General features: G+C 38.3%; 1 protein-coding gene across 6 annotated transcripts in view; it reads left to right on the top strand.

Annotated features, from left to right (window-relative positions):
- Nucleotides 1–24,035, top strand: part of ATG2B (autophagy related 2B) — a 70,875-nt gene that overhangs the window by 29,913 nt on the left and 16,927 nt on the right. For 3 of the 6 annotated variants that reach the window (XM_072839837.1, XM_072839836.1, XM_072839841.1), the window contains exons 15-34: nucleotides 143–416; nucleotides 1,751–1,853; nucleotides 3,716–3,908; nucleotides 4,167–4,309; nucleotides 8,342–8,499; nucleotides 8,913–9,085; nucleotides 9,539–9,689; nucleotides 11,275–11,474; nucleotides 11,642–11,722; nucleotides 13,012–13,118; nucleotides 13,276–13,368; nucleotides 14,085–14,155; nucleotides 14,537–14,613; nucleotides 14,861–15,088; nucleotides 16,552–16,693; nucleotides 18,524–18,726; nucleotides 19,778–20,004; nucleotides 21,366–21,474; nucleotides 22,630–22,824; nucleotides 23,493–23,594. In XM_072839837.1, the coding sequence (XP_072695938.1) occupies nucleotides 143–416; nucleotides 1,751–1,853; nucleotides 3,716–3,908; nucleotides 4,167–4,309; nucleotides 8,342–8,499; nucleotides 8,913–9,085; nucleotides 9,539–9,689; nucleotides 11,275–11,474; nucleotides 11,642–11,722; nucleotides 13,012–13,118; nucleotides 13,276–13,368; nucleotides 14,085–14,155; nucleotides 14,537–14,613; nucleotides 14,861–15,088; nucleotides 16,552–16,693; nucleotides 18,524–18,726; nucleotides 19,778–20,004; nucleotides 21,366–21,474; nucleotides 22,630–22,824; nucleotides 23,493–23,594 (3,030 nt within the window). The remainder of the gene's footprint in view (nucleotides 1–142; nucleotides 417–1,750; nucleotides 1,854–3,715; nucleotides 3,909–4,166; nucleotides 4,310–8,341; nucleotides 8,500–8,912; nucleotides 9,086–9,538; nucleotides 9,690–11,274; nucleotides 11,475–11,641; nucleotides 11,723–13,011; nucleotides 13,119–13,275; nucleotides 13,369–14,084; nucleotides 14,156–14,536; nucleotides 14,614–14,860; nucleotides 15,089–16,551; nucleotides 16,694–18,523; nucleotides 18,727–19,777; nucleotides 20,005–21,365; nucleotides 21,475–22,629; nucleotides 22,825–23,492; nucleotides 23,595–24,035) is intronic. The other 3 variants (XM_072839838.1, XM_072839840.1, XM_072839839.1) reach the window with 3 other exon arrangements.

Genomic DNA, 24,035 nt, shown 5'->3' with positions numbered 1-24,035 from the left:
TAATATGGTAGTAGTTAATTTGAATTGTATTTTAGTACATTATACTGAATGAGGAAATAGTGATTATATATATTGTAATGTTCAATACTAATATCATTTATGTTTCTTTGATATTCTGGCATATTTTTGATTTGTGTTTTAGCACAAGGCTTTCACTGAAGTATTTCTGGATGATTCACATAATCCTGCAAATTGTCGGATATCCGTACAAGTTGCCACACCAGCTTTAAACCTTTCTGTTCGCTTCCCAATACCTGATCTTCGGTCAGATCAAGAAAGAGGACCATGGTTTAAGAAGTCACTTCAGAAGGAGATGCTTCATTTAGCATTCACAGACCTAGAATTTAAGACTGAATTTATAGGAGGATCAACCCCAGAGCAAATTAAATTGGAACTTACCTTTAGAGAACTAGTTGGTAAGATTGAATATGCCTATAAGAGCTAGACCAGAAACCACCAACTACTACTCAAGCAAACATCATGAAAAAGCATACGGCAGTCCCCAATATAGTAACATTAGACACTGTTAGAAAACAAGAGTAATGGCCTTTTTCCAGTATTGTATAGGAATATGTGATTATAATTAACTTTTAAAAAATTACTAAGCATGATTATTCACTTTCTTAAAATACTTCTTTTCTACAGGGTAATATAGTACTCTAGCTTATGTTTTTAATGCCACATGACTGACTTGTATAGCTAAAAGTAACCGGAATTTTTTGAGTGCCAGTCTGTTAGGTACTGTGCTGAGCACTTCTCTTATGTTACTGGTTTCCTTTCGTCATCATGGTTATAGTAGGCTTATTATTTCCAGTTCTTTTTATCATTTATAATTTATAAGTGAGGAGTCCACAGACTTAAGAAGAGGTACCTTCTAAGACCATGTAAATGACAGAATCAGATTCAAACCTAAGTCTCACACTTGAACTGTCACTCATCAGACTAATCTCTGGTGACTTTTCTTTGTAAAACCTGTTTAACAGTTTTTCTGTATTTGCTTTTGTTATCTAACAGAATATATATTCATGTAGGGTGAACCAAGTCTGTGAGGAACTCTAGAAGATTCTGATGCTTTATTCTGTGGTTCCTAAACGACCTACCTCTGCCACCACACCTCCTCTAACCACACCTCCCCCTGTCACCATATCCTGCTCCTCCATCTCAGGAAATAGGCTGCACATTTTTTTTCCCCTTTGTTCTGAGTTTTACACATCTTCAGAGATATTTACAATGGACTTGCTGATTAGGACTTTGTGAAAGAGCCTTTAGGGGTTCTGATCTTATCTATAGTGGGGAAAAAACTATTATTCTGGAGGAAAGTCATTCTTTGTAAAATGGACTGAAAAAGCATGCATTCAATTTTTGTGAATGGAAGTAATTTTTACAGTGCTTGGTACAAAACATTTAAGAAATAGAGTTATTATCTGTGTGTTCCTAGATTAACTGCATAAACTTCTATGTAGAATAACTATTCAGTGGCAGCAAGTGGCAACTGCTCTATTTACGTTATGATGATGTACCTTATAGATTAAACTTGGTACCTAAGAATTTGAGTTTGAACAGAAAACATCATCTTTATATGCTGTCTCCCCGTATGTACCCAAGAAATAGGAACAAAGGAATAAGTGCTATAGTATTACACTGTGTCCCAGATGTAGAAGATCTTTGCTTATTATGTAAGGAGGAAACTATCTTTTCTTTCAGCACTTGAGAAGAAATGTAGTTCAGTTAACCAGTCTTGTTTTATTAGGATCATTCCAGGAAGATAGAGGAGAACCATCTATTAAGTTTTTCCATGTGTCTAGTGGAGTAGATGGAGATACAGCATCATCCGATGACTTTGACTGGCCACGGTGAGTAAGCAGGTATACATGATAGATTTTAATGAGATTATCCTTGCAAAAATAAATTGCTGTGGTACTTTATTATTTTTTTTATTAATTTCGAGAGAGAACGTGTGGGTGGGAGAAGGCGCAGAGGGAGACGGGGAGAGTGAATCTTAAGCAGACTCTGAGCTGAGTGTGGAGCCCCACATGGGGCTCCATCTCAGGACCCTGAGGTCATGACCTGAGCCAAAACCAAGAGTAGGATGCTTAACCGATTGTACCACCCAGGTGCCCCTGCTGTAGTACTTTTAATTGACATTTTGGCTATTAATTTAAAAATATTCAGCCCTGATGAGAGAAGGCAGAGAAAGATGGACAAATTAAATTCAAAAATCCATATTAAGTGTACTAACATATGAAAGATGTCTGTCTATATTGTGAGAGATGAAAGTATAAAATGTATTCCCTGGTCCAAAGTTACCCTGTTTAATTAGAGGGACAAAAGGATCATTAACCATTTAAAAAAATAGTTCAGTGCTACAGTGGAAGAGTTATATGGCACCATTTGATTAGTTATCAAATGAATTTTATAGTCTGTGATTGCTTTAGGACACTTTTTCAGACGTGGGGAGCTTTTACAAAATTCTGATTCACTGGCCCCACCCTGAGATTTTGGGATAGAGCCTGGGCATCAGGATAGTCTAAAAATTACACCAGGTGATCTGATGTGCAGGTGGATGTTAAGAACCACTGCTTCAGGATTTCTTAGAATTAATAAAGTAATTATTCATTATAGATAATTGTTCATTAACATACTTAATTACTCATTATTGTATATTGAAACATTAATTAAACTAATAGCCTGATAGTAGGCTTGGATATATTTAAAAGGACTTTGTTTACTTGAAATAGTGATTTTTTTTTTTTTTTTTTGTACATTGAAAACTGAATATTTGACAACTGAGAATTAAAGTGACTTTTTTTTTGGGGGGGGGGTGCTATTTTCCCTCCTGCCTTTTTTACATCCACCCCTGTGTATCAGACCTAGCAGGCTTTTAGGTGTGACCAGTACATGCCTGATAATGAGCGGTTTAGTACATGGGTTTTCATCATAAGAAATGGATCTACTGGAGTTAATTTTGTAGCACAGTTTGCATTAGGGTGTCCATAAATCAGGAAACAGTCATGATCGTTCAAAATGGGAACCATTATGTACCATCTACTTAGGGGAATAACCCGTTACAGATGCCTCACAGCTGTTTGGTTTGAGGGCACCAGGCTTCTCACAATAGTGTTGGGAAGGAGACAGCAAAGCCTTTGCTCCTGATGTGTGGGGAGTAGTAGGAAAGCAGGGGCCCAGAATTCCTTTACTTGTGGTTTGTAGCTTCAATGCACCAACAAGCCTTTTGTTATTGAAATTCCTGAAGGAAAATGCTACTTTGTTGTTGCAGTTCTAAGTTAATCTCTTATCAGTCTGTCTTTTCTACTTGAACAATTTCTATGATACAAGGTCTCTTAGGTGTGCACATCTTCTTTAATAGCAGAACAGACCCCAGAAGGGTTTGGTTTCACTTCATGAAAACAAATAGAATTCTTAGGCAAAATTTGCCAGTTGTTAATGAAATTGAAAGATAACCTTTTGTCCTTTTGTCACAAGATCAGATTTTCAGTTAGCCAAGTATGCAGTGGTGATGCCCTTCCTTTATTTGTTTCATCCATTCAACATTTTCAAGTTTGGAGTACACTCCGAAGTGGTTACATGAGACATAACTAGATTTTGTGGAGAAGCTGAATCCTATCATCAGTAGTCTTTGTAGTAGAGTGTGGAAAAGTTACAGCTGTGCTGGTTGCACTGAGACCTTGATTTTTTAAATTGTCTTTGCTGTCAGAATTGTACTCAAATTAAATCCGCCAGCTGTGCATTCCATTTTGGAGCGAATAGCTGCGGAGGAAGAAGAGAGTGATGGCCGCTACCAGGAAGAGGAGGAAGGGGGTGCTCATTCCCTGAAGGATGTTTGTGATCTGCGAAGACCGGCCCCATCTCCCTTCTCCTCTCGGAGAGTCATGTTTGAAAATGAGCAGGTAAAATGCCAACGTGCAACCAAAGAATTACCTGTTCCATACAGCAGTCGTTTTCATTCTTTGTTTTTGAAGTACTTTGCTGTTTTTGTTAGGCATTTAGCTCTAAGACTGAATAGTATTTTTCTTTAAAAGTTACACTCTTCTCTGTTTACAATATCGAGTCCACGGATAAGGCAGAAGGTGCTACTGTTATTTTAAACATGAAATGGTTATTTGGTGCTTTTTTTTTTTTTTTTCCACTAAACTATTCTATTTTAGATGGTGATGCCTGGAGACCCTGTAGAAATGACAGAGTTTCAGGATAAAGCAATCAGCAATTCTCACTATGTGCTGGAACTTACGTTACCCAACATTCATATAACACTACCTAATAAAAGCTTTTATGAGAAGCTTTATAATAGGTGAGTTTAAGCACATTTAGTTGAGTTTTTGGGATTGGACTTTTCTGCCTAACTGCTTCCCTGTTTCCCCACTTCCCCTTTTTCTGTCCTTGCTTTAATAGTATCTACAACCTCTGGGTACTTTGTGTGGTGTTGATTACAAAACCGTTAACTGTTATGTGGGGCTGTTGTCACAGCTGAATTTCCTAATCAGTGTGTCTGGTAACTGGGTTACTTGTACGTGAGATGTTTATTCCATCCACCTTTGTTGGCTGGTTGCTCTCCATCACATTTTCATAGAGTACTGAGCAAATATGTCTCCTGTGTGTGCAGCGACATGAAGAGAGTTGAGAGACGCCTGTATGGAGGGCCAGCAGGTGCTGCGGTGGGTGGGGGGGGGGTGGGTTCAGTTGTCTTGATGACGAGATTTACGGGATAGTCCATTGAGGTGTAGGAAGAAAATGTTCTTCTATTTAACTTTTTGAAAAGTCTTATTTATTTTTTAAAGACTTATTTATTTTTGCATATTTTCTTTGGAGTTCAATTTGCCAACATCTAGCATAACACCCAGTGCTCATTCCATCAAGTGCTCCCCTCTGTGCCCATTACCCAGTCACCCCATCCCCCCACCCACCTCCCCTTCCACTAGCACCCCTTGTTCATTTCCCAGAGTTAGGAGTCTCTCATGTTTTGTCACCCTGTCTGATTTTTCTCTCCTTTTTTCTACAATCTTCAGTTTCTGAAAAAGGTTTTTTTTTTTTTTTTTTTTTTTTAAGATTTTATTTATTTACATGAAAGACACAGAGGCAGAGACGGGGCAGAGGGAGAAGCAGGCTCCATGCAGGGAGCCCGATATGGGACTCGATCCCAGGATTGTGGGATCATGCCCGAGCCAAAGGCAGATGCCCAACCGCTGAGCCACCCAGGTGTCCCTGAAAAAATAGTTTCAAAGGAATTTGAGTGCAAAATCTTCGATTTTTAAAGATTTTTTCCACTTCAGTCTCTCTCTCTATATATATGTATATATATAATTTATTATTTATATATGTATATATATAATTTATTAAATTTTTTTCAGTCTATATATTTAAAAGTCACCTATTAGTACAATTTAGAATTGAAACTCTACTTAAAACAATAGAGATGAGCATAGTAGAGGCCAAATACAATTGTCATTTGGTGAATATACAGAACATAGAGCTCACACTATGGGAGCTGACTTCTTAGGTGTGCTAGAAAGCAGTCCCAAGGAGCCAGCGGTTAGCACATAGGGAGAGCACATGGGGAGGTCAGTTGGGATGGCTGGTGGGGCTGTTGATTGCTCAGAGGAGGGAACAGGAGAGTGTTCTTTTGGGGAGTTGGTTACATAGTGGTTGCTGGAAAGCGTTACTGTTCTACTCTGCTCTATTTCTGGCTCTCAGGTGCCTACACTTACATAAAAGCTGAAGTTCTCCTTCACCCTGTGGATCTTATAAATGATGTATCTAAGTTCTTGGTATCAATTCTTGGCCCCTTATTTGGCTTTGAATATGTATTTATTATGAAGTTAATATTTTTTAAAGTATTTGAATATTCTCAAACTTAGAGAAGTTGCAAGTATAGTGCAAAGAGCTTTTCTTTTTTTTTTTTTTCTCCAAACCCTGAACCATTTGAGAGTGAGCTGCTGACCTAATGCCCTTCCCTGAGCACTTGAGTGTGTATTTCCCATAGACATTCTTCTACATAATCATAATTCAGCCCTCAAAATGAGAAAATTAATATTGTTACCTAATCATCACACCCCATTTGAGTTTTGCTAAATGTTTTAGTGTTGCCTCTTTATCCATATAATTTTTATTTTTATTTTCATACATTAAAGAAAGTAACTTTCTGAGCAGGGTTATAACCACTCTGCCTTAACTTCATATACTGTAAGATCTTGGTTTATTCCTTTAGTGCCTTGGTCAACTGGCTCTTTTTAGATGGTCTTAGGTACAGGAGAACTTTTTTCTATTTCAAAATTTCTTTAGAATATAAAAGAATTTTTACTAGCTTTGTTACATGAGGTATTTATTACCTGTTCTATTTCAGGCTCATAACCACAGAATCATGGTGATACGTCCTGAAATATCTTCTTTTAAAAGATATTTTAGAGAGAGCAAGAGCAGGGGAAGGGGCAAATAGAGAGGGAGAGCAAGAATCCTCAAGCAAACTCCCTGCTGAGTGAGGAGCCTGACACAGGGCTCACTTCCATGATCCTGACCTGAGCCGAAATCAGGAGTTGGCCGCTTAATTGATTGAGCCATCCAGGCACCCGCTCTGTCCTTAAATATCTTAAATGTTTTTTTGGGTATTAGAAACATCATCTAATATTTTACAGTATTAATGATATCAAGACCATGTTTAGATCAAAATGTAAATAAGGAAAATGCAAAGTCATATGAAACATATTTACAGCTCAGATTTTACATAAAGTAGTAGTTTCTCTTTAACCTGTAAAGTTAAGAGAATGGTTATAGGGAATAACGTATAGGAAGGGCATTTCCAGAAAATTCATTTTTATATCTTCATTATTTATTTACAAAGGAGTTTAGAGTAAGATCTGGGCTTAGACTCTTGTTTCTTTGTCCTGTGAGCAATATACCCAAGAAGCAGTGACCCAATAAGTATCACACAGTTTGGGGGCAGAGTTGTCATTTGTTCTGAGAGGAGACTTGTTTTTGCCCTGTATCTCTGGTATTCTTCACCTACTGATAGTTCCAAATGGAGAGCTTTTGGAGTGGGGATTTCAGTCTACTGAGAGTCATGGCACTCAGTCCTGGTTTATACTTTCTAGGGCTTCAGAAGCTTAGGAATTGGCCCAGGAAGTTCCTAGACAAGTGGCTTCTCACAGGAAGGGCCAGCCTGCCTCATTGCTTGGCACCTTGATTGGTATTCACACTAGGCTTTACGACGAGGCTGTGCCTTTGGCAGTCCTGCCATGTGAGTCATCCACTGGTTGCCTCATCATCAAATGCCTGCTTAATGACAGCCACTGTGCTAGGCACATAGAAATATGACCAAGACCTAAGGCCCTCTCTCTGAGAGGCTATGGTCTAGGAAGGGGAAGCGAGAAAATACTGTTACAGGCGTGTGATTGAGTTAGATTTGTGAAGGATTCACTGTGGGTCCAAATCTAACAGCAGGCTTCAGAGAGGACATTGTAAAAGTCTGAATTTCTATGAAAATGTGGAGCAGAGGTAATTGCAGTGGGGAAGATAGGAGCAGCAAGACATCTGAGTCATGACAGAGTAGGATGTGCTAGAAACCTAGATTGATGTGTATCACCCATTAATCACCAGTATTGACTTGGTCGTGCAGCCAGTTAGAGGATTTCCTGCCTTTATTTCCTGTTTCTGTTGCATTTCTTATGCATTCTTCTCCCATGCACATTTCCTAGGGAAGCTGTGCTTTCTGTGGGAGAGAGACAAAAAGCAGTTATCCCTAGGAACAGTGAGTAATGAGGAGAGCTGAACTGGGAGCTGGACAAGATCTGGGCTATGGTCTGGTCCTCCCCCAAATTAGCTCTGTGACTTTGGGCAGGGCACTTAACCTTTATGAGGCAGTTTCTCCCCAGTGTGAAGTGAGAGTAATGATTCTTCCATGGGCTGCCCCATGGGTGGGTGGGTGGGTCAGATGAGGGTGCATGGTGTGTTCCAGTTTACAGAGAGCTCTCCTATGTGAACAGTGTTTCCTTTTTTTTTTTTTATATATATAAGTTTTTAACTTCCTCCTTTAAGGTGCATTTAGGTGTATGTAATTGATGCACACAACACAGGTAAAACTAGGCTGATAGCTCATTAAGTACCTAATTGTACAGATTGCTTTCTCCTTGCCCTGTAGTTGAGCCGTATCAGTACTTTTCCTATTGAAAGAATGTATTTGATGCTTAAAAAAAAAACTCCTTTGTAGGATCTAATTTCTGTTTTCCATTTAGAAAAACTATTATTCATGTGACTTCTTAAAGGTTATGTTCTTGAGATTACTTTTAGCTGAAGTAGGAGTTATGTATTTTTCAACTTCTGTCTTCTGTAGGATCTTTAATGACTTGCTGCTGTGGGAACCAACAGCTCCTTCACCAGTGGAGACATTTGAAAATATTTCTTATGGTCTTGGTCTTTCTGTAGCCAGTCAGCTGATTAACACCTTCAACAAAGAGAGTTTTAGTCCATTTAAATCCACAGTTCACTATGGTAATGTATTTAACTTTGTTTTGACTTTAAAATGTCGGGTTTATCAATAAACAGAGTAGTAACCTTTACATTCGATAGATTTTAAAATGTTTCTTGGGTATTTCCCCTGGTAATTATATTTTATAATGTCTTCTAATAACAGTATTTCCCCCCTTTTATCTACACATTGAATATTGTCAATTATATATGTTACCTTTATAGTGGTAGTATATATAAAGTTCAGTGGGGAGGAGAAAATAAATAGAAAGTACATTTTTATTGTCATGCCAGATTCTTGGTAAAAAAAAAAAAAAAAAGGTTGTAAAATATTTTAAAAAATTTTTTTGTAAAATATTTTTGTGATATTGTTTTAGTTGCTATTATATTTCCATAGCTGTTAGCACCATATTTCCTGTGACCTTTGTTTCTCACAGATGAGGAAAGTGGATCTGAGGAGGAGACGTTGCAGTATTTTTCTACAGTGGATCCCAACTATCGTTCCCGTAGGAAAAAAAAATTAGACTCTCAGAACAAGAACTCACAGAGTTTTCTCTCTGTTCTTCTGAGTATCAATCATGGATTAATGGCAGTGTTTACAGATGTCAGGGTAAGGATTTGCAAAGCCGAAGTATTGTTTCAGGTATATTTTATTTTAAATGTGCCATGATTTACACATGCTGTCATTGAGGTAGTGGGAGGTTGTTTCACTGCCTGAGGAAGGTCTGCAGTGACAGCAGCTTCCGAGAGTGAGCGTTTCACTGCGGATCAGAAGACAAACCTAGTATGGACCTTCTTTTGGCAAATGTACTGGTTCTGCTGCTGAGGTGATCACTAGCAATTTACGTACTATAAAGGAGAGTGAAATGCAGGGGTTCATTCAGCAGAGGAGACCCTGCACAGCATTTCATGGCACCTCATGTAGGGTGGTTTGAGAATCTGAGTGCTTTGCTGCCACATGGGCAAGTCCTGTCGGCTGAATCAGGAAGGAGCAACTCAAGAGGCATTTTGACTTTTCTGCATTTAAGTAATGACTTCTGCGTTTTTCTGGTCTTTTTATTAGCAAGATAATGGAGAGCTGTTGGAAAATAAGCATGGCGAGTTCTGGTTAGAGTTCAACAGTGGTTCCTTGTTTTGTGTGACCAAGTATGAAGGCTGTGATGACAAGCACTACATCTGCCTTCATGCCAGCAGTCTCAGTCTATACCACAAAGGTAGGACACATGTTGAATGTGTGTTCTGTTCACCTGTTTAGACCCATTTAAATTTTAATAAAGTTTTTAAAAAATTATTGATTTTATTTGAGAGAGAGTGAGAAAGAGAACTCACAAGTGTAGAGAGCCGCAGAGGGAGAGGAAGAAGACTCCCCGCTGAGCAGGGAGCCTGATGTGGGGCTCGATTTCAGAACTCCGGGATCAGGGGATCCCTGGATGGCTCAGTGGTTTGGTGCCTGCCTTTGGCCTGGGGCGCAATCCTGGAGTCCCGGGATCGAGTCCTGTGTTGGGCTCCCGGCATGGAGCCTGCTTCTCCCTCTGCCTGTGTCTCTGCCTCTCTCTCTTTCTCTCTCTCACTCTGTGTCTATCATAAATAAATAAATCTTAAAAAACCAAAACTCCGAGATCATGATCTGAGCTGAAGACACTTAACTAACTGCCCCCTAATAATAAGGAAAATCTATTTTGAGAACAAAACTCTGATAATAGAAATTATTTTCTGTGGGTTCTGATTCACTGACAAAGTAATACTGTAAATTGGGAGTAGACTTTATGGTTTTTCTGGGCAATAATTTCTATACTTTGCGATATAGTAGTTCATATTCCATATAATTCACCTATTCAAACTATACATTTCACTGGTTTTCAAAATTCTACAGAATTGGAACCATCATCACAACATTAGAACCTTTCTATCACCCCCAGAAGAAGCTATGTACCCTTTTAGGTGTAACCCTGCCATGGCCCTCCGACCTCCCACCCTCCAGCACTAAATAACCTCTAATCTACTTTGCCTCTGTGGATTGTGTATTCTGGATGTTTATGGAATCATACGATATATGGTCTTTTGTGACTGGCATCTTTCATTTGGCATGATGTTTTCTTTTTTCTTTTCTTTTTTTTTTTTTTAAAGATTTATTTATTTATTCATAGCGAAGAGAGAGGCAGAGACACAGGCAGAGGGAGAAGCAGGCTCCATGCAGGGAGCCCAATGTGGGACTCGATCCTGGGTCTCCAGGATCACACCCTGGGCTGCAGGCGGCGTTAAACCGCTGTGCCACCGGGGCTGCCCTGACATGATGTTTTCAAGGGTCATCCAAGTGTAATAGTATTTTGTTCCTTTTATTGCCAGATAATATTCCATTTTATGGATGTACTGTATCTTATTATCCTCTGATGAATTGATAGGACTTTACATTTGTTACTTAAGCAGCATTTCCTTTTGGTAACAAAAACAGAATTTACCATCTTTTGAGCATATTCCCTATTATCTTGTGAATGGAAGATACATGTTCTTTTTTCCCCCCAAAGTCTAGAAAACAATACTTGCACAGTCTTAGTATTTTAGATTTTTCTATTTAATTTCCTAGCGTTTCATATCTTAATTTTTTTTAGGTAGGGTATGGTCAGTTGTACCAACATTAGCAGAGAGGGTACAGATTAATAACGTCAAGCTGGTTTTTGATCAGTTTGCCTCCAGAATTATATTCAGTGGAAGCCTATGGATTTTTGTTTTGAGTCGTCAAAATCTGTGAACTAATTCAGTTTATCATTTTGTTATATTGTCACCTCCTTGTCAATGTAGGCGTAGTAGATGGAGTGATTCTTCCTACAGAAACACGACTGCCTAGTTCAACCCGCCCACACTGGTTGGAACCTACTATTTATTCCTCTGAAGAAGATGGCCTCAGTAGAGCTTCTTCAGATGGTGTTGGAGGAGACACTTTGAATATGCTCTCTGTTGCAGTTAAAATACTTTCTGATAAATCAGAGTCCAATACAAAGGTTTGTGTTTTACACTTTTATACCATTAAATACTTGCCGTTCATTTGGTTACTAGCTAAACGTGATTGCATAAAAGGCAGCACATTTATTTTCTTAGGAAAACTTTTCAGGTTTTCACCTAGTGATATACGGGTGATCAATGTAACTTTTTGTGTTATTCTGTATAGGAATTTCTCATTGCTGTGGGGTTGAAAGGAGCCACACTCCAGCACAGAATACTTCCTTCTGGGCTTAGCTGGCACGAGCAGGTAAGAGAGTTGTTAGGTACATATTGATTTTACTTTTTACTTTATACAGATATGTAATACTGTAAAGTCACAAATCGTAAATAATCAGTGTGCATTGAATTATCATTGAAGTAAACACTCCTGTATAACTAGCCACCTCTTAGGTTAGTAAATAGAACGTTATCACCACTCCAGAATGAAATTGATTTTTTTTTTACCTTTAAGTTTCGACCCTAAACATCTCAAAACAGTTATCTTTTATGTCATTTAAGGGAAGGGATTCTATTGAGTCCCTGGTGTAGAGGAACAATAAATGATGTATTGACTTGTACTTACTCTTGTAGGTGCCAGAATTTCAGAGTTATTCCCTAGGCCAGTAACATGCTTTGAGACATTTCTAAGGATTAATGAAATGCAGTTGGTTTTTGATTAATGAAGTGCAGTTGGTTCTTTTGAGAGTGAAAATTAATGCACTGTGATTCTTGTTTATTTTCCTTAGAGGAACTTTTTCTTTGTGTTGAGAAAATAATAAAATATTTTATACCTTAAAGTTTTCAGAGAGCTTTCATAAAAGCATTTAGGAAACCTGAGAAGACCTAGATCTGTGTAGTGAGGGTCGAGAGATGGTTGGTGCAAATCCTGAGCTCTGCTGTAAAGGGAAGATTTTAGTCTAACCTCATAGAGATAGAAATAGAGGAGAGTGGATGTTGGTAAGAGGATCTGGTTTTAGACTGAGCTAGGTATAGTTTAAGGAAAAGTAACTTTTCCCAAAAGTGGATTACATAGAAAAGCAGATGGAGTAGAAGGAATTTATAATGATTTTCATATAAATCGTATCTTTGAGAAGATAGGATTTTTCTAAGACTTCTGTAACACTGCAATTGTCAGATGGGGCTCTCTCTTCATTTCAGAAATACTTCAAAAGTAGTTTTGCAAATACTTTTTTTTAAAACTTTTTTTTTTTAAAGATTTTATTCATTTATTAATGAGAGACATAGAGAGAGGCAGAGACACAGGCAGAGGGAGAAGCAGGCTCCATGCAGGGAGCCCGGCGTGGGACTCGATCCCGGGTCTCCAGGATCATGTCCGGGGCTGAAGGTGGCACTAAACCACTGAGCCACTGGGGCTGCCCAGTTTTGCAAATACTTTTTGAGATGAATTGCTTCAAAATGATTTTTTTTCTTTTAGCATTAATTTTGTCAATAAATGGTTGCTTTTTCTGTGAGATGTTTTATGTTGGTATTAGGGATATCATATCAAAACTTTTTTTTTCTTCTAAAGCAGGGCATTTTGTATTTTTGTGATTATAGATTTTATACTTCTTGAATATTGCTGATGAACCTGTTCTGGGATATAATCCTCCAACTTCGTTTACAACTTTTCATGTTCATCTCTGGAGCTGCGCACTTGATTACAGGTCAGTTCACGGAGCAAAATAAAGCTTTATTTGAAGTATATACTAAGTTTTGAAAAAATACATAATTCAAATTTTAGGGTTAAGGTTCAAAATGATCTTTTAAGGGAGTTTCTGTTGTTGCAGCAGACTGATATTCTTTGTTTCCTTTTGATATCAGGCCTCTTTATTTGCCGATCCGATCTCTTCTCACTGTGGAAACCTTCAGCGTTTCAAGTAGCGTGGCCTTGGACAAATCCTCGTCTACTCTCAGGTGCCTGGGTAAACTTTAATGTCTGCTAAATGCAGCTGTTCTAAACATGCTGATATTTAGCTGAAGTCTTTGACTAAAGTCCCAACCTTTTGTTAAAATCAGCATTCTTTTTTTTTTTTTTAAAGATTATTTATGAGAGACAGAGAGGCAGAGACACAGGCAGAGGGAGAAATAGGCTCCCTGTGGGATTGTACCCTAAGCTGAAGGCAGATGCTCAACTGCTGAGCCATCCAGGCATTGCTAAAATCAGCATTCTTTTACTTGTAGTCATGTCCCTTTATCCAGGTTTTCAATTTTTCATTTGAAAAAATGGATTTGTCTCATCTCTTCCATTTATCACTGTTTCTCACTTTTAGGGAGGAAATGAATTATTAAGATTGATAGTTTACTTTTAAAAACAGAAATCTAAACTTCCCATACTACCTGATAACACTTTATTTTCACAATTTAGATTTATGAATGTGGGCATCTATTAAAAAATGCTGAAAATTTGAAATTAATTTAGGAAATAATTCAGTCTCATTCTTAACACCATTTAAATATTTCTAGCACTCAGAAATCATGAGTTTTAGGGATGTTAGATGCCACTTGTAAGAAACCACCAGTGACTTTCATAGCTTGTAAATCAGAAGAATGATACAACTAAAGATGTTGTGGTCACATGTCATGTATTCAAAGTTAATATTTTGGATATTGTTTTTATATTGTTTCCTCAGGATAATCTTGGATGAAGCTGCTTTACATCTGTCTGACAAGTGTAATACTGTCACTATTAATTTGAGTAGAGGTAAGAGTTAAAAAACAAAGTCTGGGATGGATGAATGCTCTTTATTTTTTTATGTGACTATTTTAAAGTGTTTGAACTCTGAAATAATGCCATTGAACTAAGAATCTTATTAAATACCAGTTTGAGATTGTAATGTCCTTAGAACTTTAGTTAAGTGCATCAAGTTACATATACTCTATTTAATATAAGATTAATTTTGTTCCTAAATAAAAGGAATTATAGGACTTTCATAAGGTGAAGCTGTATTTCTGTTGCATTCTAAATGTTTGTACCACTAACTGCCATGAATTTTAAAGAGATGCTAGTTTTATTACATGTTGGTTGGATAAGTATTTTGTGGAACCTTTACTCAGATTATTTTGTTAATTAAAAAAATTCTAGATTACGTTCGTGTGATGGATATGGGGCTTTTGGAATTAACCATAACTGCAATGAAATCTGATTCTGATGGAGAGCAAGTAAGCTATTAAAATAAATGGAAATTTTTATGTAACTCCTATTGTTTATAGGAGCAACTAAAGAATTGAATTTACTGTAAAATTATTTTGGTTAAAAGTAGATAAAATGTTTTAAGATTTAGTTATAAATATACATTTCCTGTGGCAAGTAAAATTCTATTTTATTTAATGTAAACCTATGCAAAACAGGAAATTTTTATCTCTTGTTTGGAAAACCTGTTATTCCTTTTCCCTTGTGTCCATCCAGACTGAGCCACGCTTCGAGCTACACTGTTCTAGTGACATTGTCCATATCCGAACGTGCTCAGACTCTTGTGCTGCGTTAATGAACCTCATTCAATACATTGCAAGCTATGGGGACTTACATGCAGCGAGCAAGGTAGAGATGAAGCCTGGAGCCCCTCACCGAAAGATGAAGGTAGAGCCAGCAGCGTCGTTCATTAGAACTAACTCACCCCTGACACCTTGCAGCCACGTGAGTGATGTGTGTGTGCCAGTGAGGTCCTCATGACAGTCATGAGGTAGAAAAGAAACTTTGAGAAATCAGCTAGTTGTTATTTACCTTCAGAGTGATAGGGTCCGGAAAGGTGACTCCATGGGCCTTTTTGGAAAACCATTCTACTGTTTGATATTCTTTGTTTTGGAACATTCGTCTTCTGGGCCAATGCAGTACTTTCTTCCAGACTTGAGTTATTTTCATCTCCCCTCTGGAAGAAAGAAAACACTTAGCAAGAGCTTATTCTCTGCTAGTCGTTTATGTAAAAATGCTTCTGAGAAGATAGATATAAGGGTTGGTATTATTACCAGACGACTAATGCTACCTTTTGTTACATATGGTTCTATTCGATTTTCGGTATATTTTCTCGTTTCTGATTTTCTTTAGCTCTGTGTGATAGGTTAAAGAGGATCACTTCTGTTTTAGAGATTAATAAATTAAAACCCAGAGAATTAGGCGATTTGCCCAAATTAGCAAAAACAACAAAACTCAGATACTTTGATTTCTGGGTCAGTGCTTTCTTACACTCTCATGTGCTTTCTTATGTATAGATTGAGCAATGTCTGGTTTGCTTAGCATTTTTAACTTGTTAGTGCTGCTTCATTGTCTTTCATGAACTGCTCCGTGAACAGGATTCAGTCTCTGAGGTAACAGAGCCTCTAGTATGGGTCTGACTGGTCATGCATTGTCTCTGGTTTAGATGCTCTGACACTTCATTCGTGTTATTGCTTCAGGTTTGGACTTCTTGCTCCTATTGTCTTCTCACTGTTAAGGTGATTTATGAGACTCCCTCTCTCTACTGTTTATTCTCTTTTAAAAAACATTCTCCGGTTTATTAAAAGTTATTTTGAATTATCCCTTTCAAATTGGATCTTTCCATGTTAAAGTCATGCTCCCATTTAAAAAGCATGGTCTGGATTTCATGAATGCACAGTTCACTAAAATGATTAAGCACCAGTGCTGGAGTTGAACCCCATGAATCTTCACTTAGTAGATTTCCCCTGTTGTGTATGCCCCCTGATGTCTTTGGGTGTCTATTCATTCCAAGCCACAAGGCTCTGACCTCCAGCTGCTTTGTGCCATGGAGTGGTTGGTGTAGCTGCCAGATTTGAGCAGTTCCTACTCTGCAGAGAAAGACTGCCTCTCCCCAGGCCTCACTGTAGTGTTCTTAGCTTCTGAATCTTCTAGGGTGCTTTCTCTCCACCATCCCAGCTTACCATCCTGGCTTTGAGACGATGGCACATTTATTTGTTTGCCAGTAGTTGTTGGGGTGGTGATGATGCTAACAGCTTAAAATGTAATAGCTTCCAGGCAGAAGGTAGAACAACAGCTGTGTTCTGTTTCTGCTGTAAACTGTAGTGTGTTTCTAGGACAAAATCATGCTAACTAGTTTACTTCTTAGAGTATTTTCAGTTATTTTTAATTAGGTGTTTTGGGTGTAGGTAGATTCCAGTGGTCGTTCATCCTCACGAGGTCCAGTCCTTCCTGAAGCCGACCAGCAGATGTTACGTGATTTGATGAGTGACGCTATGGAAGAGGTTGATCTGCAACAGACTGCTACGTCTACGCAAGCCCAGGCTAACGGTAGGACAGGCCAGGTCTTCCTCCCTGGGAGCACTGGGGCCACACTTGAAGCTTATGTTATTTGTCTGCTTATAAAATCTGCAGTGAGCAACTTATTAAAGAAAAGACAAGTCCAAGTTTGGGTAGATATTTATTAGTCAATCCACTTGTGTGATCAAGCGACTAGTAGATAAATAACCACTGGCCAGGGTGTTGTGGGGGATACAGATTAAATGAAAGACAAAGCTTATCTTTTCTGTTAGCTTAGAGTTTCGTAAAACAGATTGGCACCAAGCCAGACTGATGCTCTTACTTAGAATGATTGAGAAATGACATGAGAAAGTGCTTGGGAGTGGGTAACGTTCTCAACTATTGGAATTGTCTCATTAGATTTCAGTAAAAGTGAGAGGAGTTGGCTTTTAAAGAGTGGTATGTGGGAAAAAAAAAGTGGTATGTGGAGTGGGGAGAGAAGGTAGTCTTGGCAAGATCATGAATGTTGAAAGAGGCGCAGAAGCCTTATCTTACAGCTTTGGCTCTTACTGGAACAACAACTCCCTTCTCATTGGAAAGAATTGGCCAGCAAAGGGAGGGACCAGCCAGTGGGAGAGCCTTCAAAACCAACTGGAAGCATCTAAGTACTTTGAAGCATCTATCTAAAAATATTTTTTTTCTAATTGGTTGAACAAAGTCATTTCTATATGTTATGAAATCTTAATTTTTAAAAATTATCTCCTGGTATCACAAAATTTATGGTTAAATTGTTGATTTCATTCTAATTTAGCATAAATTAGAACTCAGGAACAAATAGGAACTTTTAGCAGCTAACCTACTTCTGTGGGAAAGAATATTTCATGAATATTTACTGAGCAGCTTCAACTCAGGTGCACTGGGCACTTTTTTTCTTTTTTTTTTTAAGATTTTATTTGTTTATTCATATAAGAGAGAGAGAGACAGGCAGAGGGAGAAGCAGGCTTCATGCAGGGCTCCTGATGTGGGACTTGATCCCAGGACTCCAGGATCACACTCTGGGCCAAAGGCAAGTGCTAAACCACTGAGCCACCCAGGGATCCCCCAGCACTGGGCACTTATAAAGGATGAGTAACTCCAAGGTGCTGCCATAGAAGAATTTAAAATCTGATCTATGAGCCTCTTGAGTCTAAGATGTCACTTTATTCATCTTCACATTCCGAGTCCATATTACAGTGGTTTGGAATGACCGAATGGAGAAAGAATTAGTGGATCTAATATGTAATAAAAATGTATATTCACATTCCAGATTTTGGCACATGTGCAGTCTTTTGTGAACCACATTAAGAGCTCCCTGAGAACAGGTGGCCTATTTGGGTATCGAGCGCCCTGTTGAGTAGTCTGTTTATTGTAGGGGACCACTCCCTGGCCAAGGACCCACTTGGACACTGTTTCTGCCACCTCCCCTCTATAAGCAGAGATTTCCTATAGTTTTAGGGGAGGCTCTGCCAAATGTAACCAGTTGTTCCTCGGTGTTGTTCCAGAAGTTTCCAGATCTCTGCCCACAGGACAGAGTTGTCAGTATGCAATTCTGGTTTAAACAAAACTCTAGTCAACACTAACCAGCTGCTGCTCAATTTCTGAGCTGCTCTAGTGCGAAATAACGAAGAGGAGACTTGCTATGACTTTATGAGACCGTCATTTACTGTTCTCATAGAGAACTTCAAACTTATTATCACTCTTTTTATTAGTAGTCAGAAGGTTATTGTAAGAAATGAGATGTAGGTGAAAACTGTGTCTGACATGTAGTTAAAATGTTTGTTAAGTGTTATTGTTGATGTTTCAGAATGTGCCAGGTTGAGTGTTGTATTCTTTTTTACCTAGGTGTTTTGGATGAAAAATCTCAAATTCAGGAGCCTTGTTGTTCAGACCTCTTCCTGTTTCCAGATGAGAGTGGGAATGTGTCCCAGGAGCCTGGCCCTCCTTATACCTCATTCACACCCCACTCGATTAGTGATGCAATGGCAGGTGTGCCTACTGAGAATGATGACTTTTGCATTCTTTTTGCACCAAGAGCAAACAGTCAGGTAATAAATGGATAATACAACTGAGGCCTTTAGGTAGTGTTACAAATTGAATTGACCAAAGGGTACCTGAGAAGGAGTCTCTAGATTTTTTTTTTTTTTTAATAATTCTTGGCACTTTACAGTGACTTCATTTTGTAACTTATTATTGAGGCTTTGCAAATGTTTGCTGTACTTCACTATTTATTTCTGTGACACATTGCTCCAAAACTCAAAGATGCTCTATATTTGCAAAATTAAAAAAAAATTTATTTAAAAATTTTTTTAGATTTAAATTCAAGTTAGTTAACATATAATGTATTAGTTTGAGGGCAAAATTTTCTACATAGATTATTAAACTACAGATGTTGAATGTAGTAAGATAGCTTTTAGGGCAAGGAAATGGCGAAAGGAGTGCTATCCAGAGTTGCTAGTCCAAGAATTGGGAAAGGTAAGACGTGGTTTGTGTGAAGACTGATGGATGGTTGATGAGTGTAATTGCCATGTGAGAGTCATGCTCACATTTAAAAAGTATGATCTAGATGTAATGAATACACAGTTCAACTAGAATAGTTAAGCATTAATGCTGGAGTTGAACTTCATGAGTCACCATTTAGTCTATACACATATTAAACTGCTTACTAATAACTTGGTGAATGTATTTGTTTTACTTCATCCTAGGAAATTAAAAACATAAAAGCAGTTAAACATGGTAATTTGGTCAGTATATTGAAGTATGTTCAATTTGGAAGGTAGTATTGATTTTGAATTAAAGAACTATACACACAGACACACATCCACAACAATACACACCCACTAAATTTGTGCCTTTTTATTATCAAATAGTAAAGGCCAAATTGAAGAATATGAAGACTCCTTGTGGAGTGATTTACATAGAACAGTAATTCCATTTGATGCTGAATAATGCAGGGTATGCAGTGTGGTATTAATGTCAGTACTTGCCCAATTCATATATTGATATTAGAAAGAATGCAGAATCAAGAAATTTTGAGTTATGCAGTATTAATAATCAGTAATTTCTGAGACAAGACTGTGTGTTCCCTGTTTATTTTAGGATAAGGAAGAAGAGCCCATTGTAAAAGTAATGGTTGATGATGCAATTGTAATAAGAGAGAATTACTTTAGTCAGCCTGTTAAGAAGACCGATACAAGCAAAGCCCCATTGCATTTTCCGGTCCCTGTCGTCCGCTATGTTGTTAAAGAAGTCTCTCTTGTTTGGCATCTTTATGGAGGAAAGGATTTTGGAACAGCCCCTCCTACTTCTCCAGCTAAAAGTTACATGTAAGTTGAATTCTACATAAGCTTATTTATTTTTTTACCGGCACTATATTCTTTTCATAGAGAAATACATAGAATTTGTCATTTTAAGAATTAAGGCGCCCCTGGGTGGCTTCATTGGTTAAGCATCTGCCTCTGGCTCAGGTCATGATCTCAGGGTCCTGGGATGGATCCCTGCATTGGGCTCTCTGCTCAGCAGGGAGTCTGCTGCTCCCTCTGCTCATGCGCGCTCTCTCTCTCAAATAAAATCTTTAAAAAAAACTTTTTAACAAAGTAGTATTGAAAACTATGTAATTTAGGGGCAACCTGGTGGCTCAGTGATTGAGCTTCTGCCTTTGGCTTAGGTTGTGATCCTGAGGTCCTAGGATCGAGTCCCACATGTGGGGAGCCTGCTTCTCCCTCTGCCTGTGTCTCTGCCTCTCTCTCATGAATAAATAAATAAAATCTTTACAAAGAAAGAAAACTAATTTAAATGTTACTCTATTAATGTTAAAGCTTTTCATTTCTAAACATCGTTGCATTGTTTGTATATTTACTAAAACGTGACTTAAGTGATTGCCGTTCAGCAAAATATTTTGGATATTTACCAAGTGCCAGAGCTTGTGTTAGAGGCACATTCACTAAAATGAGTAAGACTCAGAATCTGCCCTCTGTTCAAAAGGATCATTATGTAAGCAGATGAGGGCAATGAAGTGAAGTGTATGCCTCGAGAGGCAGGGACCACGCCTGGCCCTGAATCTCCTGCATCCAGTAGACTGCCAGGCAAGAGGCGATGCTCCTGAAGTACTTGTTAAATGAGTGCATTGTTCGGGGGGGTCTAGAAGAGGTCTACAGAGACTAGGTGCAGTGGGGTGAATATTCTTATCAGGGTGGGAGGATCAGAGAAGGCTTCAGGGAATGATAACCTCTGGCACAACAGTGTATAGACTTTCTATTTAAAAGTGATTTTTAAGAACTTACAACTTCAATTCTCTTCTGTATTGATTGGGATATTTAGGATTTGTACTCTGACTGTAAGAAGTTTCTGATGTACTAAAGAATTTCTCAAGAGTTCTCATTTTTACATGTCTTGTTATATGAATGCCAACACCATAGTTAGTTTTTCCAGAGTCGTAAATATTTAGCAGGCAGATGATTGCCACAATGGCAGTAATAAAATTCACGTTCTCAGTGTCTCTAAAGCATAAAGATGTAGATTTGATATAGAGAAACAGTTTGTGGCCATGTGTTGATAGTTCTATAATCTTATTTTCTCTTTTTATCTTGCTGTTTTTCCTGAGGTTATTCATTACCTTTCTTTAAATATTTCCTTTAACAAAAGGTTTATTTATTCTTATTTTTTATTTTTATTTTTCCATTTATAGCAGTCCTCACAGCTCACCTTCTCACACACCCACAAGGCATGGACGCAACATGGTATGTGGGGGAAAAGGAAGAAACCATGACTTTTTAATGGAAATACAATTAAGCAAGGTAAGGTGGCATTTTGAAAGGAAAAAGCCACTGAAGTAAGAGCATTAATAGTGGTTCTTTGGTTACTCCCCAACCTTGTGGTCTTGAGTCATAAGTCCCAGCCCTTTGGATTGGAAAAGTGCAGGGGGTTTGTAGAACTTTTACTTTTTCTTTCTCAGGTGTTCTGAGAAGTTTGAGGGGTTTTGTTTCATTTTTGTTTTCCCAGGCTGTCCCTAGAGAAGTCTCTTTCAGAGTTGAGCAAGCATCAGAATCCTCTTGAGGGCTTATTAAAACAAGTTGCTGGGCCCCAGAATTTCTGAATCAGTAGGTCTGAGGTGGGGCTCATGAATTTGCATTTTTTTTTTTTTTAATTTATTTATGATAGTCACACACACAGAGAGAGAGAGGCAGAGACACAGGCAGAGAGAGAAGCAGGCTCCATGCACCGGGAGCCCGATGTGGGATTTGATCCCAGGTCTCCAGGATCGCGCCCTGGGCCAAAGGCAGGCGCTAAACCGCTGCGCCACCCAGGGATCCCTGAATTTGCATTTTTAATGAGTTCCCAGGTGATTCTGATAATACCTTTCCCAGGACTACACTTGGGAAACCACTGCCCTGGGATATGTCTGGAAGGGCCTGCTATTGGATAGGACCTGTGTGATCAGATCCTTCATGAATGTCTAGAGACCAGTATGTTCAGGTCACCAATGACATTATATGCATTCAATTCTTCCAGCTTATCTGGGATTGTGCCAAGTGTCATATATATATTAGGGTACTTAACATGGAGATATTGTAGTGATGAAGATTCCATGCATTTGCTTGTATCCTTGCCCCCCTTTGGAACTTGAGCCCTGCCTCCACTGGTTCTTTCTCAAGTGGTTTCATAGGTATGCAAGATGATAATTTTGTGTATTATTCCTATGGAGGGTTTTGCTTGAAAAGGATAGGGATTTTGCCAAGATTGAATAAGAAATGTCATTTGAGCTTATCCTCGTGTGGTGGGGCATACGTAGATCAATATAGTGAACAAATGAAGGAATGTTCTGTTCTCTGAAAGTGGAGTGGAAGCTGAGAATTCAAAGAAAATGATGGGTGATACTTTGCATTTTAAAGAGGAAAAGTAATTTAAATAAAAGGTAAAAATTGTTGTGTGTGGTTTTTTTGTCTGTGTAGGTGAAGTTTCAGCACGAGGTCTACCCGCCTTGCAAGCCAGAGTGTGATTCTGGCCTCATAGAGCACCCAGTCTCCCGGCAGGTGTTCATTGTGCAGGATCTTGAAATTCGAGATCGTCTGGCAACATCACAAATGAATAAGTTTTTGTACCTGTATTGTAGTAAAGAAATGCCTCGAAAAGCTCATTCCAACATGGTAAGATTTAAGACCTCATGTTTTCTGTTGTGTATTTTTCAAAAAGTGTGTTTATTGTATCTAACTGCAGAAGATTTAGATTGGAGAAAATTGAAGGTTTTTTTTTTTCATGCTAATATGAAAATCCCTTTTAAATATGCCGCTTAATGTTTTATTATTTAAAAATTATTTTACATGTCACTTTTAGGGTCCATTAATTATTATTGCTGACGATACATGAGGAAAACCAGAAGTCCATAGTGATCTACACAAAATATTTAGTATTGCTGGAAGTTTTCCGGATTTCTAACACTTTCTGAATTTTAGTGGAATAGGAATGATTCAGGATTGCTGGAAGAAATGTCCTAGAAAGCCATCTTTGGAGGGTGGCTCTACAGGTTCGCTTCAGGGGCCCTGTGGGCTCCCAGGACACTATGTGTACAGCACTGTCATTTGCATCTTTCCCACTAAAGAGAATCCATCTCTCTCATGAGGTTTTTCCAGGAGTGTATGACCCAGAAAAGTGTGATTCAGGCTTTTAAGGAAAAGGGGGGAAACCATTCCACTATTAGTTCTCCTCTAAAGAGTAACATTGGGATTTTTTGTTTGTTTGTTTCTTTTCTTTTTTTTTTTAAATGAAAACAAGGTTGTAATTTCATTGGGGAAAAAATATTCTTCTTATCTTGTAGCTGACAGTGAAAGCATTACATGTGCGACCGGAGTCTGGCAGGTCACCACAGGAATGCTGCTTGAGAGTATCCCTAATGCCACTTCGCCTCAATATTGACCAGGTTTGTATTGCATGCATCGTCTATGAAGTTACGCTTATATGTCCCAGATTCAGAAGGAGAGGTGTAATTTCATTGAATTAAAATGTTTATTGTTACTTAACTGTTAGGAAAGTTACATAATTAAAGCAGAGTTCTGCTGGTAAGGAACAGGGCCAATTCATCAGGCGTTTGGGATCTGAACTGTTGGAGAGTAAACATTAGTAGGTGTTGTGCTCCGGTCTTCTCATTTTCTACGTGACCTAGCACTCACTACATGCTTCCCATTTTCCCATGCTCACGTACGCACACTCGTGAAGGTACTCAGGTATTTTCAGAGAGTAGGAAATGACTTCCTGACATCTGTGATGGAAAGATCAGAGGGCTTGTCTCTCTCTATTTTTTTTTTTTTAAGATTTTATTTATTTATTCATGAGAAACACAGAGAGAGAGGCAAAAACACAG

The sequence above is a fragment of the Canis lupus genome, chromosome 9 (genome assembly GCF_048164855.1).
Source record: "Canis lupus baileyi chromosome 9, mCanLup2.hap1, whole genome shotgun sequence".
In the NCBI taxonomy this organism is placed as follows: Eukaryota; Metazoa; Chordata; class Mammalia; order Carnivora; family Canidae; genus Canis; species Canis lupus.
The sequence above is the reverse complement of the archived record's forward strand: the minus strand, read 5'-3'. Positions and strand labels throughout refer to the sequence as shown.